This window comes from Hevea brasiliensis, chromosome 12, assembly GCF_030052815.1.
Source record: "Hevea brasiliensis isolate MT/VB/25A 57/8 chromosome 12, ASM3005281v1, whole genome shotgun sequence".
In the NCBI taxonomy this organism is placed as follows: Eukaryota; Viridiplantae; Streptophyta; class Magnoliopsida; order Malpighiales; family Euphorbiaceae; genus Hevea; species Hevea brasiliensis.
This window is the reverse complement of record NC_079504.1, coordinates 7857729-7878152: the sequence shown is the minus strand read 5'-3', so window position 1 is coordinate 7878152 and position 20424 is coordinate 7857729. Positions and strand designations below refer to the sequence as shown.

At 36.8% G+C, this 20424-nt stretch overlaps 1 protein-coding gene across 5 annotated transcripts in view; it reads right to left on the bottom strand.

Annotated features, from left to right (window-relative positions):
* LOC110667862 (protein ALTERED SEED GERMINATION 2) overlaps positions 1 to 20136 on the bottom strand; it is a 29740-nt gene extending 9604 nt beyond the window's left edge. For 4 of the 5 annotated variants that reach the window (XM_058130994.1, XM_058130995.1, XM_058130996.1 and 1 more), the window contains exons 1-15: positions 19756 to 20136; positions 18976 to 19044; positions 18548 to 18625; positions 16097 to 16231; positions 15901 to 16008; positions 15278 to 15406; positions 14320 to 14435; positions 14115 to 14232; positions 13753 to 13858; positions 13264 to 13391; positions 12981 to 13151; positions 12760 to 12870; positions 11740 to 11851; positions 11155 to 11504; positions 10560 to 10650 (exon numbers count right to left, since the gene is read on the bottom strand). In XM_058130994.1, coding sequence (XP_057986977.1) covers positions 10560 to 10650; positions 11155 to 11504; positions 11740 to 11851; positions 12760 to 12870; positions 12981 to 13151; positions 13264 to 13391; positions 13753 to 13858; positions 14115 to 14232; positions 14320 to 14435; positions 15278 to 15406; positions 15901 to 16008; positions 16097 to 16231; positions 18548 to 18625; positions 18976 to 19044; positions 19756 to 19827 — 1894 coding nt within the window. In that variant the 5' untranslated portion in view covers positions 19828 to 20136. The remainder of the gene's footprint in view (positions 1 to 10559; positions 10651 to 11154; positions 11505 to 11739; positions 11852 to 12759; positions 12871 to 12980; positions 13152 to 13263; positions 13392 to 13752; positions 13859 to 14114; positions 14233 to 14319; positions 14436 to 15277; positions 15407 to 15900; positions 16009 to 16096; positions 16232 to 18547; positions 18626 to 18975; positions 19045 to 19755) is intronic. The other variant, XM_058130998.1, reaches the window with a different exon arrangement.
* Positions 20137 to 20424: the final 288 nt, after the last annotated feature.

Genomic DNA, 20424 nt, shown 5'->3' with positions numbered 1-20424 from the left:
ATTAGAGAGTAGTTTAGAGTTAAACAGAGGAAAGGACAATAACTGCAAGTCAGTAAAAATAATTCATAAAATATCAGTAGATAAAAGGAAATATAGAAATGAAAATTTGGATAGTTGGTTTTATATGCAACATGAGAGAAATTCGAATGAAAGTGGAAGTACCAGTCAGAGTAGTTAGAACACCAATTTTGAGTAACATCAATGTGTTGATAACTTGATAGAGACAGTGAAGGGACACAAGTTCCCGACATGATAGTCAGATCAAGAAAGAGAGTAGCACTAAAGAATAAAATAGTCAAGTTCTACTGTGCGTAAGATAAAAGAGATGAATTAAAGAGCAAACTGAATAGCAAAAAATAGGACAAGATCAGGAAGATTAAAGTGTGATATAAAGTATATAAAGCGCCATCCTGAGCAAGGTAAATAGGATGAACTAAAAAGCAATATTAGAAAATCTAGAACGAGGATACATGAGTGAGGATAGCTGTCAAGATATAAAATCCAAAAGTGTAGGACTTAGAGTAGGTCATGGTTCAGGCAGTGTCAGGAGCCAAAACATAGGGTTCAAAGTTGCAGGATATGGATCAAACTCTGTCTATTCCTGTTTCCAAGATGGAGTAGGTAGCAATGGGATAAGTCCATTTAGACTTCTAACAGAATGAGGAAAGTTAGTTAAGGAATGCAACCAGAGCAAGTGAAATTTATAGGATGTGCAATGGTGTCTTGAACTGTCCTATCAAGAAAAGGAGTGATTTAATAAGTAGTAAGTTAAATAAAAGTAAACCTAATGGTTCAAATAGGCATGACGAACAAAAAAGATGGTGGAAAATGGCACATAGACTCAGGACCTGAGTAGAGGTGTTGAGATAGCAATTATAGGGCCTGCGATCAAGGATTAGGTAAGCATTTTTAGTATGACCAATAGGGTCACTTTATAAGGAAACATGAATGAAAATGAGTGACAGAACGACAGAAGGAGATAGAGCAGAAAGAGATATGTATAAGTGACAGTCACAAGTCATTGAGAAGTACAAGGATAAGAGTTATGACAGTAAGCATGATTGAAATCCATTTTGGAAGAGTTTATTAGTAAGAGGTATCTTCTTGAATACAGTAAAATATAGGGATGCAAAAGAGTTAAAGTTGTCATAAAAAGATAGAAATGGAGTACAAGTGGAGATAGAAAATCTTAAGATGACATATTAAGAAAATCGGTGGTACAATAGAAGGATTGCTGTAGTTGATATCTTATATAGAGATAATGAAATTTTAGGGAGAAGACTAAGAGACATGAATGGTGTGTTGATGTCAGTAGGAGGAGATTTCTCTTTCTCTTCAAGTTTAGATCGTACCTTTGGCTCTAGAAGTCTACATAAGCAAGGGAAATAATGTTGTGATGACCTAGTATTTAAGAATTTGATAGACACCAGTCTGTACACATTCTTCTTAAAAAGAAAATGACGGTAAGCGTGTATCTAGTGTTATGTATGAAAGGACGATCAGAGTAGTGACCGGAATTAAGTCGAGTTAGTCACCAGGGCTCGCAACCCTTCTGAACTATAAGCTAAAGGAAGAGCTAGTTGTGAATAAGTTTTAGTAGATGAAATTGTTGCTGATGGGTAACTTTAAGGTTGAAGTCTGGAGAGTCATGGGCAGTATGTGTGGTTGTATTAAGGAGAATGAACACGTAAAGTATCTTAACCGAAATTATAGCCCAACACACATTTTCCACAGCCATGTTAGTTCAGCTGCAACTTATAGTTTCAAGGGCTCCTATCTAACTATGATGAGCAATTTCCTATAAAGGGTAGTAGGGAATGATAATGTTCTAATGGTTAAGTTTGGAAAGGAGACAAAAAGAATTTTCTAGGGTCAATTACAAGTGTTACATAATGTGAAAGATGTATTGATAGGAGCCAATCGTAAGGTTAGAATCCCAGAAGTAATGGAACTAGTAATCAAGATAGAACTAAAAGATAAAAAGAAAGTTGTCGCAAGGGATTTTGCGGTCGCCTGGACGATCACTCACCGAAGTGGGAAAGAGTGAGGAGTCGCCACCTTAGTTTTGAGGGTAACTAAAGAAAACCATTTGTGAAGATAAATTGAAATAAAACCACTTCAAAACAGAGATTCTAGGTTGAGGTCCGGGGTCCGGTGGGGAAGGTGTTAGGCACCCCACCTCGTCCCTTAATAAGGGTAAGTAGATTTAACTTTGCATTAGTTAGAAGGGCTTGAATGGACATGTTAATCCTTTTGACTAAAGGAGCATTTGATTTTTCACTAAATTTGGATCACCCAGATACATAAGTAAATGAGACAACCTTAGTGAGTTACTGTTGCAGGTTAATCTTATCTAAAAGAACTATTTTATTAAAATTTAATTTAAGAGTTGTATAAGAACTCTTCTCCGAACTCTTTAATATTTATTAAAATTTTGAGTTGAGATCGGATAAGAACTCTCCTCCGATCTCTATTAAATCATTAAAAATTTTGAGTTGAGACCGGATAAGAACTCTCCTCCGATCTCTATTTAATGCTTATTAAAATTTTGAGTTGAGACCGGATAAGGACTCTCTTCCGATCTCTATTAAATATTTATTAAAATTTTGATTTGAGACCGGATAAGAACTCTCCTCCGATCTCTATTAAGTATTTATTTAAAATTTTGATTTGAGACCGGATAAGAACTCTCCTCCGATCTCTATTAAGTATTTATTTAAAATTTCGATTTGAGACCGGATAAGAACTCTCTTCCGATCTCTTTTAAATTAACAGGAACCTGAATGGGATCTTTCCGATTTCCCGAATTTTAATTTCAGCTACATGTCATAAGGTCCTAAAGCTAAGGATTGATAAGGCTTCTTTTAACTAATTGATATTTTGTGACTAAATAAGAGAAGCTGGACTGAATTTTGCTGACTTCCCCTAAGGTCACTTTACCAGTACCTATTAATGTCCGATCTATTCTGTTTTGTTTACTTTGGTTTTATTCCACTTTATGGCATCTTGATATTGTGGCTATTTTCTCTCTCTTAAAAGAGACCCTTTACCTACATTTTACCCAACCCCTTACACGTTACTAGGAGATAGAAAACTTGCATTCAGAAATGACGAAGGTTAATGAAATGATGGACTGATCGCTAAAGAAATAAACTCGAGAGTAACATTCTTTAAGGTTCTTTGGCACTAAATGAATTTGGAGAAAATCACATGCATAAAAAGGCAAAGAAAATGCGAAAAGTAAACGTAAACACTTAACAAAACGGCAATATGAGCTCGAGCTAAATCTATTGAAATGACCACGGTGACAAATAGTAATAAGACATTAGCTTGAGGGTGCTTAGCTAAAATGCAATTAAATTAAGATAAAAACCGAGTGAAATGAAGTTGAGCTTGGATAATGGGAATGAAGACTGAGATGATAAAGGGCTGAAAGTGAGAGTGTGACCAGATAATGAACAAAAATGTAGAGTTCCAGAATCCTTTTCAAGAAAACACTTCAGAAAACTAGTTTCAAAAGTCTTTCTAATCAAAACTTCAAAGTAGCAGAGTAACAAACTGAATCAAGTTTCAGAGTTCTTCCGCTATAATAACTACCTCTCTTTTTGCCCGTTTCATGCGGTATTTATAGGAATCGTGCTCCCCATGAAGGGTCGATTTATTTTGAGAGCGATGGAGGGTCAAGATTTGAAGGACATGATCGGATGCTTGAGAATTAAAGAGAAAGATTATTCTTCGAATATTTGTCCTTTTCTTCTTTCAATCGACGGTCTCAAATCCTCTTGTCCGAGCGATCGAGGCTAAGAGCGAAAGTATTGTCGTCTTCTCTCTTGATCCAAGGGTTCCGGTTTGTCCTTACCGATCAACGGTGGGGATTGGGATGTCATGACATACCAACATTGCGAGAGATTCTTAGGCGTGCGGTGGAGATCTACGCTTTAACTACCTCGTTATTTGGGATTTGTCTTATTCTCTTTGTCTTCCGATCCCTCCTTTCTCGATCTTCTTGACACGCTCCTATTCCGATCTCTCATGCCGATCTCCCATCCTCCGATCTCTATTATTCGATCCCTTAATCTCAAAGCATTAATTTCCTCGATTTCGATAATAAATGCCCATTTTCCCTATATATACAAGAGACTTCTTCATCCCATTTCCTCTCTTCCTTCTTACTTCCAAGTTTTGGCTTTGATCCTTTCCGATGGACTTCCTTACTCTCGATCGAAATTTTGATCGCATAACCTTGTCGATGATAGTGAGGGATCAATTGAATCTCGAGTCGCTTATTCGGCTTCTCATCAAATTGGGTGTTTTTCTCCACATTGGGTGTTTTAAGCTCCGATCGGCGACACCCTGTGGATCAATCACAATGTTGGCTATTGACATGGGCTTCTTTAGATAGGATGTTCCGCTGATCTTTAGAGGTCGGCCTTTTGATGTAATCAGGTGTAATCCGATCTTGAGATCGCCCAAATGATGTAATTTGATTTTTGGAAATGTACTCCGATCTCTTGAGATCGCCCAAATGATGTAATCCGATCTTTTGGAAATAAAGATTTTATTTTGCTAATTATTATCTTATTAATTATTTTCCGGGCTCTAATATGATTATCCGATCTGTAATTCGAAACACCTGGATCTACCGCTCTATAATTAACCGATCTCTTTATGGAATTTTGGAATATTTGAGAGAAGTGTCAGAACAGCTGGCGAGTCCCACCAATCGATGCGTTGCCTAGAACCTCGTGAGCATTAAATGCTCGGACAAGTATAAATAGGGGTGAGGGGTTAGCCATTTGCTCCTGTATGTCATTTTCAATCTCTCGCTCACAACCTCAAAGTTCTCTCGTTTGCTCAAGTTCTTGGCTTTGATCTTCTTTTAGTTTAAGTTCTTTGTTTTCTTTGAAAATGAGCGGTCAAAGAGCGGCGAGTCCTCCTTCCATTCAAGAAGAGGTGGTCAACCTCCTAGGGCCTCTGACCATCAAGGCACGGAGAATCTCCTATGGACGAGCTGCCATCGATCTTACAAGAGTCCGATCTACAATCGTTTAGCCAGAGTACAATATTCGAACTTATCCGATCACTTCTTTGAAGAGAATGATTATGGTATACGAGAAAGGCCGATCTTGGTTCCCTCTAGATGACTTCTTCAAGGAGGTCCTAAAACTTCACCGGTGTGCATTGCTCAAGTTCATCCTAACTCGTGGCGGATCTTAGTAGCCTTCCGAGGTCTATGCCGAGCTAAGGAATCGGAACCGGCTAAGGTGTTGTTCTTTCTCTTCACCGATCCTCCTCCCTTAAAAATTGGAAGAACCGCTTCTTCATTAGCAAAAATCCGACTTTGAGGACTTCCGTGCCCGTGGCACGGGGGCGCCGCCACGCGAGGAGGAAAGCTTAATAGTGATGGATCTCAAGAATCAGGCTGCCACTCAAAAGTATTCTGTTTAGATCACCATTGGACCATCACCGCCAAGATCGCGAACTTCCGCTCTCGACCTCGGGTATTTTCTACATCTCGGATCTCGGGACCTTAGCGATCTCACTCTTCTTTGTGCGGTATGGCGGGTGATGAGGGTTCTAGGAAGCGGAAGAAAGAAAGAGAAATCTAAGTAAAGGAGATGAAGCGTTAATGCTTCAACTCCGGCCATGAACCGATCTCCTCCTCAACAGAAGAGCGGCTCCACCCCTCGATTGCTCCAAGCACGTAGGGTCCTTCTCAATCTTCTGAGATCCTCTTCTCGTGGCGCTCAAACGTTGATCGAGTAAGAATAACCGGATTGTTCGGGAGAATTGCCAAAGTCTTGGGGTCTTCCATCCGCCGGGAGGATCGATATCTTGACTCGCTCCATGAGCGGAGTGCTGAACACCATAGTTCGGAAAAGGCTCATCGCTGGACAAGGAGGTCGAGAAGAAGAATCAGAAATGGCTTCCTCCGATCCCAACTCGCATCCGCTCGTATTACATATCTCAAGTTGAGGGGCGAAGTTCTATGAAGGATCGTGCTCGAAGTCCAGCGCCTTCTCGGTCGCCCAACTTATCGAGGAGCTTAAGGCGAAAACGAAGAAATGGTGGATAGCTGGTGCCTATGTGAATGCTCACAAGGACCTCTTGGCGAACTCGAGGATTTCTCTTGGATGGCCGACCTGGCTCCCGGGGGCAAGGGTGAGGATAGTGAAGAGGAAGGAAAGGATGAGCAAAATGTAGATCAGGCTGGGGATGATCCCCCAGCCGAATAACTTGTACAAATTTTGCAATGAAATGAAATAGAATGCCCTTTTGTTCGATGAATGGTTGTGATCGGAAAATTTCTAAACCCTTGTTTGTCTGAGTATATTGAAATAACTGGAAGCGATTATTATCCTAAGTGTGAGAGATCGGAAAACACAATATGCATGAGATTGGTAAAGAACCAACGTTAAACAGAACTTAATTGAAAATTTGGCTTGAATATCTAAGATCGGGATCTTCATTAAACCGGATTAGAACCTTAGCTTGATTATTCCTAAACTTTTTAAAAGAGGGGTCGATCATAAATATTGGCGGCAAGGTTCTAGTGTTAGTTCAATTTCGTCTGACAAGAGTGATCGGGAATGTAGTTAACTGGTCAGGATATTTGACAATTGGCTTGAGAGATCGGTGAATGATTGAGAGTCCGGTAAGGCTTAGCGTTGACTCAATTCTCTGTGAAGAGAGATCGGTAATATGGCAAAGAGAGGTTGGAAATGTAGTTGGCTGGCAAAAGAAAATTTAGTGCTGGGGATCGGTTTCAAAGTTTATTAATTCTGGGGATCGGTTTCAAGGTTTATTGATTCCGGGGATCGGCCAAAATATGGTGTCGACAAAAGTCAAAATAGATGTTGGGATGGATATCCTTAAAGGAAAGGCATAAGGGTGAGAGAGGACAAAGGTCAAAGAATAAGTACAATAAATTGAAAAGATATCAACACTAGCAGAAAAAAAAAAAAAAAAAAAAGTGGATAAGATCCAAAAGATAGGTGAAAAGCTCAATAGAGTTGGTTACAATGATGAGGATAAGAAGGAATAAGTACGTTAGGGACACACTAAGAGATGTTTAAAACAAATTATGGTGAAATGGTAAGATAAAGGAATAATGGAGCCTCGATTTAAGTACCAATGTGTCAGGAAGCACGTTAATAAGAAATTTCAAGCAGAAAGAAAATAACTCTCTTTTCAGAAATGATTAAGATATGATAAGTTGTTTTGACTCGATGGCTTAGGAATACGTAGACTTTTGTTAGGTTAGAGAAGAGGCCCAACCCACTTTGATAGAATATGAACGCTCAACACTTGGATAGAGCTCTATATAACTAATTACATAAGATGGACAAGGGTTGATTTGAGGACCTTAGTAATGACACAAGTAAATTGGGAATTCAAAGTATCATCGGAATGAGAAGATGCATAGGTGTTGACCAATGGGGCCATAGGACAAGTAAAGATGTCGAACAAGATACCTATGATAGGTGCTACAGGAAAACATCTCATAGGATACTATAGGATAAGGAACATAAGTCATGTCTGTAGGAAGTAGAGATTGTTGAAACAGAGGTATGGGGACTGAAGTCACTAAGAGATACGTTAGGGCACAATGAAGAAGAGGTAAGCATCAAAGCTGATAGAAGTCATGAGATATCAAGTCAAACACAGTGGAGGTATAGTGAGTACTGAAGATGTCAGAAAAAGATTAAGGAATGGTTTGAGGAATGAGTTTCGTTGCAAAATAACCATGATAGCTAGGATCCTACAGCAGGCAAAAGTGCTATGCAGATCCTAGGCGAAAGGATGTAGAGTTTGCAATGGGTGATTATGTATTCCTAAAGGTCTCCCTAATGAAATGAGTCATGAGGTTTGGGAAGGAAGGCAAGCTGCCACCTAGATACATAGGACCTTTTGAGGTCATTGATAGAGTCAGAACATTTGCCGACCAATTGGAGTTACCACCAAGCCTTTCTCATGTCTACCCAGCAATTCACATATCTGTGCTGAAGAAGTATGTTTCTGACCCTTCACATGTGCTGCAACCAGATGTAGTAGAGTTGAATGAGAACCTGACCTTCTAGGAGCAGCCTGTAACTATAGTGGACTATCAGATGAGGCAACTAAGTTCAAAACAGATCTCTATGGTTAAAGTTTTATGGAGGAGCCAGTTAGTGGAAGAATGAGCTTGGGAGTTAGAGCGGAATATGCACAGCAAGTACCCGTACTTGTTCAATATGTAATCCTGTAATTTTATTCTGCCTTATATAAAATTCGATGACGTCTGTAAGGAGGGAGAATGTAACACCCCTAGTTTTCAAATAATTATTTTATATGTAAATATAAATATTTTAGTTTAACCCCTATGTTATGGGCTTCGCATAGGTACACTCGATTCTCGGAAATTCGACTGTTGAATGGGTCTACATTTCCCGACCGGACAGCCGAGCGGCCGAAGCTACTTCAGAACCAGATCAAGATTACAGGCTACCTCACCGTTTTCAGACGTCCCGGATACGTTTCCAATATCCGAATTGGCGTAGATAAGCCCGAACCCTAAGTTTCTTTAATTATTTAGTTTCAAGTTTAGATTAAAAATCCATAAAATATTCGTGGGAAGTTAGAAAATTATAATTCCTTTTGTATTAGCTTAGTAATATTGCTAAAGACCGCGGGGCAAAATTTTAGAGCTCATTTGGATAGTTTTTGCAAAAGGGTTAGTTTTAGGGACTAAATGGTAATTTTTCAAATTGTGGTTGTTGATTGTTTGGATGAGCCCAGGAGGGGCCATGTGATGTGATTAAGTTGTGGTAGTGAGACTCGTGGATATAGAAGTGTATTTTGAGTCCTTTTGCAGGTTGGGTAGGTCCTAGACATAGGAAAAACTCTGCAGGATTTTCAACACAACTTATGGTGTCATTGGTTCTTTTAAACTTGTATTGAGTCAATTTTATTAAATAATTATAATGTAATTGTCAGGTGAGCCGGGAAAGTCTTCCCCCTCCGCCCAACCACCGCAGTGACCTTGGTTCACGTCTATGAGTAAAATATTAATTTTAATTATAATTTCAATATTATTATATGTTCAGGCATGCCCATGCATCACTTATAAATATATATCCATATATTTAAACACTAGACACGTTTTATATTGCATTATTAATTGATGACATGCTATGAATGTTGTTTTATGGTAATTTGGAGCAGTGTGCGTGTTGGCGTGCACGTGGTGTGTCGTATTGGATATGGACAAGACGGGTAGACGCTGCTGGAGCTTGACTTGCTGGGACGCGATCCTTTTATGGATAAGTCTGGGTAGGCACGGCTCGAGATGATCTCGCTGGCCTCCGCATTTGGTCTATTAAGCAAAAGTCTGGCTTAAGATATACTCGCTAACAGAGGTTGGATTAAGAAAGCTATATAGGGAATCAGCTCCCATATATGTACTGCTTGAATATTATATGAGTGCGTGAGTACTCCAAATTACCTTTTTGCTATTATGATGTGATTTGTATGAAAATTATGAAGGTGTTGCATTCCACCTTTAAGGATGCATTAGCTTTAGATAGCTATAGAAATTGTGCTTAAAATTGGTATTTTACTCTCTGAGTCGAACGCTCACTCCTATTCACCTTATTTTTCCAGGATACAAAAGATTTCTTGTTGAGTTTTAAGCTGCCTCTCTCCTTCGCAGGTCATTTAGTAATATCTGTTGTGTTTTGTATAACTTTATTAAATTCTAGAACTCCACATGTATTAGAAATATTTTATTTGAATTGGGTCTGTAACATAGTGTTGTGTTGGATTTGTAATTTATTTGATGCATGTATGATTGGATTGGATGAGAAAGCTAAGCTCCCATTTGATTTTATGACATTATGAGTATGTGGAGGGTAAGCTGAACTCCCCAAATTGTTATATATTGTGCTTACAGGTCCTGCAAGTCAAAAACTCCCCGTTGTAGGGTTTAAGTTATGGCCGGACTCTGTCCAGTTGAATTCTTGAAATTGGGCTTAAAATGAGCCTTAAGATTGGGTTAAGAAATAGTTAAGCTTACACTATGGGCCTCGGGGGCTTTAGGCTAGCCGAGGTCCCAATACCGGTCCGGCCCATAAGTTAGGTCGTGACAATGCACTTCAGAATATGACCAGCTCAGGCTTTCTCATGTTGCGACTATAAGTGACTGTTATTATAATGAAGAGAATAGGAGCTATGATAATATATATAAGTAAAATATTATAAATAGGGAGCATTGTAACTAATGAAGGTCAGCCGAGAATCGAATGATATAAAGCACTTCTCTCTCTATTTCTCTTTCTCTCTCTACTTCTTTCTCTCTCCCTCCCTCTTTCCTTCTTTCTTGATATCCTTCCTCTGTTGTTCTTCTCTTCTCTGTATTCCTATTCTGCACGTTCGGGTCTTGGAAACTCTGCTATGTAACAGTGACCAAACACTATTTTGCATCATTGCATCAAGAATGCATAGAATATCAATGTGTGCGAGTGTATGTGTAAGCACACATGTCTGTTTATCAGTGTGCATGGTTTGTACACATAAATTACCTCTCTGGCCCAGAAAACTGGCCTGTTTTATGTCAGTTCCAACATTACAATGGCCAACAAATCTCTGCTTCATATCAATAACTGTCTCTGGCTGCAGATGTATAACCATTAGTTAATTTGCAAGAGCAAAAGTAAGAATTACTACATGATTATCAACCAAAAAGTAGAACAATCCAAAACTTAATTCACACCTCTGCATATGTAATGAAGGGGGAGAAAAAGTTCTAGACTATGATCAGGGGCCAAAGGAACGTAAAGAGACTTGAAGAGAACAAATGCTGTCTAATATATGCTAAATTCTCCCTCTCACTGATATTAAGTTTTAGTATTTTGTTTTCCTTCATTTTTTTTCCTTGGTCTTACAATAGATAGGTATTTCTTGTTGCTTCACATTATTACTGGCAGATTAGTTACTAAGAAACAGGACAATCTCAAGAGGCCAACGACTAATCAGTACAGACTAGAGCAAGTAAATCATGATCTTACCGAAAGAGGAACACGATTTGGTGCAAGTCCAAAATTACAAAAAGAGTGATTCCATTTTGATGAACGATAAGAAACAGCCAACAAGACCTCTATAAGATCTGAATATAACCTGATAATTCCGCCGGTCATTTTGTGAAGATGAAGGTGATCTGCAGGAGCCATTTGCACAACTTGATTCTCGAGTTGAATCACCTCTTCGATGAATCCTCAAATTTAAACTTCCATGAAGAGTATTGGGTTCAATATCACGTCCATCATCACCTGATATTGATGTTTCAAAGTCCAACCCCAATTCCTCATCATAGTCAGAATCTTCTCTTTCAGACCTTGGACCATCATGTGAAACATCACTGTTAGCTTCTAAGCGATAAAGTATCTCACTTAAGGACAATGCTCTTCCACTTCGAAATTCAGACCTCAATGCCCCATCATTTGCCTTTTTAGTTTTTTCAGCTTCAGCTAGTCATGCAAATATACAATTAGATGCACATATAAAAAACCAGAAGTAAAATATATACCTTTTGCAGTAAAACACTGAGGTTCATTTTAATACTAGACGAACATTGTTCCAAACAACATAATAATTCAGTACAATAAATGGATCACGTTATCAGTTGATAAATGGGACAGTTCAACCAAGGAGGGGGCAGGGCAGAAACAAAATGAAAGGCACAAGACATTGCAACCCACATACCTGCTGCAAGATTCTTCTTCAGATTCTCTCCCCATTCTGCAATTTCAGTATTGGATGGGGCCACAGGTTGAGCAGCAACAGCAAACTCTAGAGCTTCTTTATATTTTCCCAACTGCAAGAAGCTAATATTAAGGAACTAATACTAATGATGGACCAAAAATAAACTGATTAGGTTAGTTCAATGATCAGTGGCACATACACCTTCAAAAATGATTTTTATTAAAAAGTAAATATATATTGACACCTCATAAATTTTATTATTGAACCCTCTTTTTAGTAAACATTTAAATAAATTGCTTATTTGTATGACTTGCTTGAATCTAGTAGTTCCTTCTCTTCTTTTCACATGAAAGGGTTGGTTAGCTTGGCTCAATTTTATCCTACTAAATATTCAGGTGTCGAACTCTTAATACTTGAAAATCAATTTGAAAACTTTCCTTTTGATATGCATATTTTTTTTTATACATTCAACTCCCCAAAAAAAAATTCTAGATCCATCACTGTCAAGGATGATATTTGCATCAGAGTCCTATGTTAACCAGGTGCATGTACCTAATACACACTGCATAAACAGATGCCATATCATCTTCATATCATCATGCTGGAAAAGAAAGGATGGATGGACTCCTAATGGCCCAATGAAACACCAGAAACTACATTGTCCATGCATAATTCAAGCACATCCCCCCAAAAAAACCCATGGGCATCCAGAATAAAAAAATGTCAGGAAAAAAATAAAGAATATAAATCTTAGAAAAATGTTGTTTTTAGGCTCCCAACACTACCAGAATTTTAATCAAATCATACCACAATGTTAACAGGAAAACGATCAAAGACTCAAGGACTAGGTAGACTAAAAAGGATGGGGAAAAAAACTGTAGCAATTTAATGTGACAGAGCTACTGAAGAGCATTAGATGACAGCAGAGATCCCGGTTTACTAGTGCCATTTGCCTGGATAATTGTTAGCAAAACTTGCATATTTGGTAACACAAGATTGTGATTTAAACCATGGGATTACCTCTGACAAAGCTTCAGACATATAATAAAGGGCTCTAAAGGAAGAGCCGTCTATTCTATAAGCAGAATAGCAATCTCTTATTGCCATCTGAACATCATTTTTCCACTTCCTCTGAAAATAATGGGTAAAAAGTAAATAAGAAATAAATAAGACATTAACAGAAGTGCATATTAAATAAAATAAATAGAAACCATGTATCGAAATAAAAATTTTCAAGAAACCTTGAGCAACAAGGCTGCACGTGTGCAGAGACAGTCATGCCTAATTGCAGGACCAATATCACAACCATGCAGATCCAAAACTTCATTGCATGCCTCAATTCCATCGTAATAATTTGAACCCTCCCCTAAGCATTTTTCTGCAATTTTAGCCAACTTCCTACACTTCTCAAGCTATAACAGCTGTATTAGGCTAGCACATATAAAAACAAAGAAACAGTGGCAGGCTAATTGATACCATCATGACCCATTTACGAGGAATAAATAAACAAATAAATAAGTATACCATGGCAGCAACATTGCTTTTGGAACAAAGACTGCTTTTGTAAAGCAATTCTAGCCCATTGAGAATAGGATTGAAGGTCATTAGTTTTGAAGCATCTCCTGAAGCATATTGCATAGCATCCCCTCCAGCTGTAAATCATAAGAACAATTTATCAAATCATCTCATCAACATTGCCCATACAACCTAACCAATAACTAGAAATAAGAATATATGATACGAAAAGTTCAACTCACACATTTGGTTCCATGTATATTAATATTGTAGATCATACATTAAACTGTCACTCCAACTTAAAAGGTGACACCAGAAGACTGTATGCGGTTTGATCCTCTGGGATGCAGACATTATTTAAATATTTACAAAGGGTATACAACACCAAGATCAAGTAGTAGTAACAACTTTAAGAAGTAAAAAAAACAAAAGGCATGACCATCAAAATCAACATGTATGATTGCAACACAGCCAACCTCACAAGGTGAAGAAGCATACCATGATTTACATTCATGAGGTATACATGCTCTCCACTGTAACTGAGTAGAACCTCATCTCCACTAGGACTAAATGTCACATGAGTTAGGTGCAAGCCTGAACGTCCCTGGAAAAGGAGGGGGAAAAAAGACTAAGCCTTTTACAAGGATTCTAGAAAATAAATATGATTCCATTCCATTTTATCTCAATATGCTAACCAACAACAAATTCAATGTCCAAAACATGTCCTTTTTCTTTCCCTTCTCTTTTTGTTTTAGTTGCCCATACAATAGAACACACAATTACAAATTTACAATAAAATTATGAACTTCAAGAAAATGAAATAACAAAGTAGCAATTAAATATTTAATTTCACAACTCACACGTTCAGAAAGATGCATTGGGCAGAAATAGTTAACACAAGGAGGTGGTCGCATCCTTTTCCAACAGGAGGTCAGAGGGGGCAGCATCCTTCTATCATATAGACGAGCAAAGGAATCACTGCAAACATTCAAGAATGAGAGATCAGTCAAAATACTGATGTTTAACAAAGGTTAAAAAGATCTGCAATGTGATCATCAGACTCACCTCCCACCAACTAGGAGCAGATGAGGCCTGCTGGTACTGATGTCACAAGATTTTAAAGCAAGGGTCTGTTTAGGGGGATCAGCTAATGACTTCTTTGCCCCACAACGCAAGTCAAGCTGCCATCAAGTACTAAATGAGAAAAACAATTATATACTTGATGAGGGATACAAAAAATTTAAGCAGGGTACCCAAAATCATAAATGCAGAAGGAACAGAAGTTAAGCACACTTCATAAATATTATTGCAGAGAACTCCAAACTGCCAATCTGCAAGGACTGATAATAATATTTGAGATGCATCTACCTAAGGTCAAGTAAACCTCTATAACTATGTGACCATATGCACTACACCCACAGTTTCAAAGAACAGCCTCATGGCAATCCAGCCAAATGATAGATCACCCACCTAGGAAGTCTTTGGTACTTTGGGTGTTGCAATATAACAAAAATTAACTTCAAAAATCAAGATGGGACAAATCACAGTAAGCTGCATCTTTTGTTGAACATGGAAACTACATACTAAGAGATCCAAGGAGATGTACATATAATCTTTTATTTGCCATTTTTGCAAAACTTGACAAAAGCATATCAAATGAATTTTAGCTCATAACCCAATCCACATCACCGTATATGTAGATTTAGAGTATCTTAAGAGGAAAAGCACTAGATGCAATTTTTTTTCCTTCTAATCTACAATAAAAATCCAGAAATTTGACATCGTCTCACAGTAATTACAGAATGAGAAAGGCCATTTTAACAAAAAGTAACAATCATGCACAAACAATCAACACCTAACAACAGCTTTGCTTCCCAAACATGTTAGGTAATCATACAACTGTAAGATCCTCAACTAGTCAGAAAAGCTTTATCAAATATGATACTATCACAGCCTTAATACAGCTGGAAAACCAATTTCTAAGTATGGACAATGGAGAATTTCTACATTTATTTCAACTCACTAGAACATTACGACACTCTTGAGGTGAAGATGCAGCTGGTGGACAAGAAGCACCCTCCCGAAAGTCATGCTGTCTCAGTGTTCCATCTTCACTTGCACTCCAAACCACATTGGGATTTCCAACTTCAACCTGCAACATAATAAGCAGCAGATGGATGTTAATGGGAAGCAAAAGCAAGCAAACTCCAAAGAAAATGGGCCCAGCCTCACTCACCCCAAAAGCAAGCTCAAGAAGGGAGCAGTGCCAAGGTCTTATAAAGGGCATATTATCCCTATCCCAAACCAATGTGGGATATGACACCCCCCTCATGCCTAGGATCAAATATCTAGAGCATGAAACACTTATAGAAGTTTCAAATATTAGTTGGGAATGCTCTGATACCATCTTAAGAAAATGGGTCAGGCCTAACTTAGCCCCAAAAGCTAGCTCAATGGGGCAGGAGTGCCAAATCCTTATAAGGGACACATTACCCCTATTCCAAACCAATGTCAGATATTAACACAAACAAATCTACTTTGTCAGCATATCAAACAATAGAAAATAACTGAATTTGTTTTTCTTGCATTCATATTACTCTATAAAAGTAATCCCCTTTCTTAGTCATCTATCTGATGAGATCTTACAGCTAATTTTTTTACTCTTCTAGTGTGACATTGATACACCGCTGAGGGAGCAAAGGCATTATTGTCTGGACCTCTCCCGCTTAGGCGAGACAAATTAAACAACCGAATCTGTGGAGGAGAAGAAGAAAATCAAAGTTTGCATTTAACTTTATACGGATAGCATCCACTTGTAAATTTCAACACATCAGAACATTACTCCTGCATCTCCAGCTCCAGAGACCACAAGCTCATCAGAAGTTTCAGGGACAAATTTTGTACAGAATATGTTTGCGGAATGCCCAGTATCTATAGAATGCAAAAGCTTTCGACCATTATAGCTCCATATATTCATCTGTAGAAAATTGAAACATTATCAAATATATTTCACTGCAAGTATATGATTGCTTGTGCATATGGACATGCACATAATCATGAGCATGTGGTGTGTGCATGTGTGTGTGAGAGAAAAAGGAGAAAACTAGAATATCTAGCTTTAATAGAATAGTGTCAATCTCACTGCATTCAGTGCATCAATGTTAGAAAACTCAGTATCAAGATTTATGTAAGGTTCCCCCAGTCAGTTTTCTTGATCCTCAGCCAAATCTTAACAGCCATCATCACACCATATCTGCCTTCTTCAACATATCCTCCCCCCACCCACCAAAAAAAAAAAAAAAAACCACCACGCACCCAAAAAAAAAAACTCTTTTCTTTTTTTCTCCTTGCATAGAGAACTAGAAAACAATTATGAAAATGTAGAAAATATAAAGTTTTACCAACCATTCAGAAGTTAGTACAAGAACAGTACATTTTCAACACAGTCGTTAATGCAGTGTGGGAAGATAGAATTTTAACAATCACAAATCTCTACAAATTCCTATATCTATATTTCTTCCTATAATAGGTTTGTGGTCTCCTAAAATCCCTAGGATTAGGAGACGAATTTGCATCATTCCCCCTTGGTTGAAAAGAACTCAACTCTGTAGAGTTGATTTGCAAATAAGCATCTAAGAGAAAAGGATCCAAAGTCTGAAATTTGAATTCTTTTTAGTGCGGTATGTTTTTTTACAATTGAATGTTGTGGACTAAGAACGAAGGACTATAGAATGAAAAGCAATTGGATGAGTTATGGAATACAATTCAAGGAATACAAACTCGTTGAAAAATGTTATTTGATAGATTTATATGATGGTCCTAGCTATGCTCCTTGTGGTTTATCTGATGAGCAACACGATATACAAATATAGGGAGAAAGCGCTTGAAGAATGGAAGAATGAGTATCACATTCAACAAACTCATCAAAAAGTTAAGGATAAAGAACTTAAAGATATCGAAGTATGAAAAGAAGTACATCTTTTTTCAATTGAAAGAGCAATTGGATATGATAAAAAAGTATTCAAAATATAAAAACAAGAAGTCTCGAAAACGCAAGGAAATAACAAGGGCAGTTTGAATCCAAAAAGCTTCTTGAAAATAAAGAGCAAAACAAGCAACTTGAACTTGAGTAGCTTGAAGATGAAAATGAGGAACAAATAAGCAACCTAAAGAAACTAAGCTTGAAATGTTTGAGATTAAAGAATACGAAAATTTGAGTCTTGAACATTCACATGTTGCAAAGCCAATTTTACAGCAAAAAGTTGATGAAGCCAATCTAGCCATGAAGACTCCAATTGAAATTGAAGAAAATCCAAACATGGAGATATTGACGGAAATTGATAAAATTCAAGTCAATTAAGTTTTGGAAACTTCAATGGAGATTGAAAATAATCAAGTCATGGAGTCAGTGAAAATTGAAGATCCTACTAGTTAAAGAGCCCTTCAACTGTTATTTCAATTGATTTTATCTATCCAGATGTTTCCAATAATACAAACGAAAGCGCAAACTTCTTCAAGTTAATCTTGTTGCTACCGTCCAAGGAGATAATATTGTGTGTTCTCCTCGCTTAGTTTCTAATCCTTCCGCACTTAGGTTGAGCTTTCTTTTCAACCAGTGGAGAATAATGCAATGTAGAAAGATAGAATGTAGGAGTTATGTTCATCGTAAAATTAGAAAATTTAAAGTTTTTATTATTTAAGAATTTTGTTAGTTTTAGTATTTTATTTAGGAAGTATTCTAATTATTTAGGAATTTTATTCTTATTAGGTAGTTTATCTTTTTCTTAATTCGGATTGAATTAGGATTTTAAAATCCTAATGTGATTGAGATTCGTAATTCTATAAATAGGATTTAGGGTTTCTAATATTATTAGCTATGGATTATGATTATTATTGAGATTGATAAAATTATTGAGAATTAGCTATCTTTTCCCTAAGGATTTGTTCCTAGTTCTTGTTTGTTCTACATCAGCAATTAGTTGAAAATTAGGGGCAAAGCAATCAATCAGGTATTAACTGTCTCACTGAGGAGTACAAGCCCTGTCCCAGATATTGGTATTTGGTTAAAAGTTAAAATTGGCCAAAATGACCAGTTCAGCAACGTTCTACAAAATGAACACACATACATCAGCCCAAAAAGACAAGCAGATTTAACTTCCACATACCAGAGTCTTTATGCAAACCATCAAAATCATGAGGTCTTAGATGACCCAATTTCCAATATACTAAAAATACACAAGACACATGACACATATCCACTAAAAGGTCTTAGAGAACTTTAGAAGTGTCATACCTGAGAGTCGTCTGATCCAGAAATCAAGAGTGAACCTGTAGAATTCCAAGCTATAGTGTTGACACAACCCTGATGCCCCTGTTAGAGATAGGGGGAGAAAAATACTGAGATGACAATTTTACTGAAATGAAAATAGTTGTCTAAAAAGTTACAAATGCTACATTTATGGAGATAGCTTTAAAGCTATCCAAAAAATTCAGCAACCAAATAAGAGTTAAACACTTAAACCATCATTCTTCACAAGGGCAATATTGCTACTTGTACAAGTTGACAGACTGACATAATATATGAACCAGCTCTTGGAAGCTGATACCCTGATCCACTTTAGCAAACATTTTAGAATCTACTATATATTTTGGGAACACAAAAAGATGTAAAGGAACCATGCTATCAGTAACCCAACATTAAATATTCATATCTAGACTAACCTCCAATTCCTTTTCCAGGGAGAGTCTTCGTATCAATGATGAATGCATTTGCAAACTGTGATTGATGTCCTACATAAATAACAAAGAATTTCTCTTAGTGTAAATCCAAAACAAACATATCCTTACATGCACCAATGTTAAGGCACTCACTGCCTTAAAATTATATTAAAAAAAACTATAATTTTCATAAAATAATAAGCGCAAATCAGGAAAATAAATTCACTACCAAAAAGAAATGTCATCCCCTTCCCTTTCCTCCCTGCTTAATTTCTAAGAAGTAAAAAAAAGAAAATTTTGAGAAATTTTTTTAATACAAAAAAAGGTTATACACTTCAATTTCTCTGGCCACCAATCCTCAATTTCCCATTCTAAATTTTCGTTTATATAACTTAAAACACAGGTATCAACAAAATGGGAGTTTAAGGACAACTGCAAAATTATTATTATTTCTCAATTAAAACTACAACAATGACCAGATAAGCTATTTAACACTTGAATGATAAATAACCAGATAAGCTTCAACCACCAAACTGCATTTACATCCGGTTACAGTTTGTAACTTGTGAGTCCACCCCAAACATTAACTTCCAATTAAACAATACGAAATTTCAATCTCAATTCTCAACCAGAAACAGAAATTGAAAACCTAAACATTATTAACAGCAAGCACGCCCCACCAAAAAAAAAAAAATATATATATATATATATATATAAAGGGTAAACTTAAAAATTCTAAATAGACAACGAATACTTAAAAAGAAAAAGAGTAAGAGAAAATACATGGCGAGCATCGAAGCATCTGCTCTCCAGCAAATTACAGATATTGCCGTCATGAAAACCGTAAGAATCCATTCTTCCTCTTCTTCTTCTTCAAGTTGCAGTAAAAAAACCCCAGCTTCGATCGAGATTGAATTGATTGATTGATCACTCTGATATCAAAGCTATTAGTTGTGAACTGAAGAATCGGTTTAATGATGGAAATGCTCATGCATGGTTAGGCCAGTGGCAACTGCTATCTATGTGCGGGCACTAGTCATCAATCTCTACATTATTTGTGCTACTTCTATGCTAAGGATGAAGACAGAAACCCCCTCTTTTTTTTCATTATCTTGTTATGAATTAATTAATATTAATGCGTGCACTAGTGCATTTTACCTTCTAGACATGAAACTGGTTCTGGTTAGGCCTTGGCCATTGGCTGGTTCTTTTTGACGATTTTAATTTGAAATGATTCTATTCGAATAAAAAAAATTCAATTTTATTTAATTTAATTTTTAATATTATTAAATTATAATAAATTTTAGATATTATATATAAAATTTTTAATATAAAAAATTAAAAAATTAGAACTTTTTTATTATAAAATCAACATCAAATTCTAACTTAAAAAAATAAACAGACAGAAACTTTTTTATTATTCTTAATTAAAATTTTAATATTATACCATCA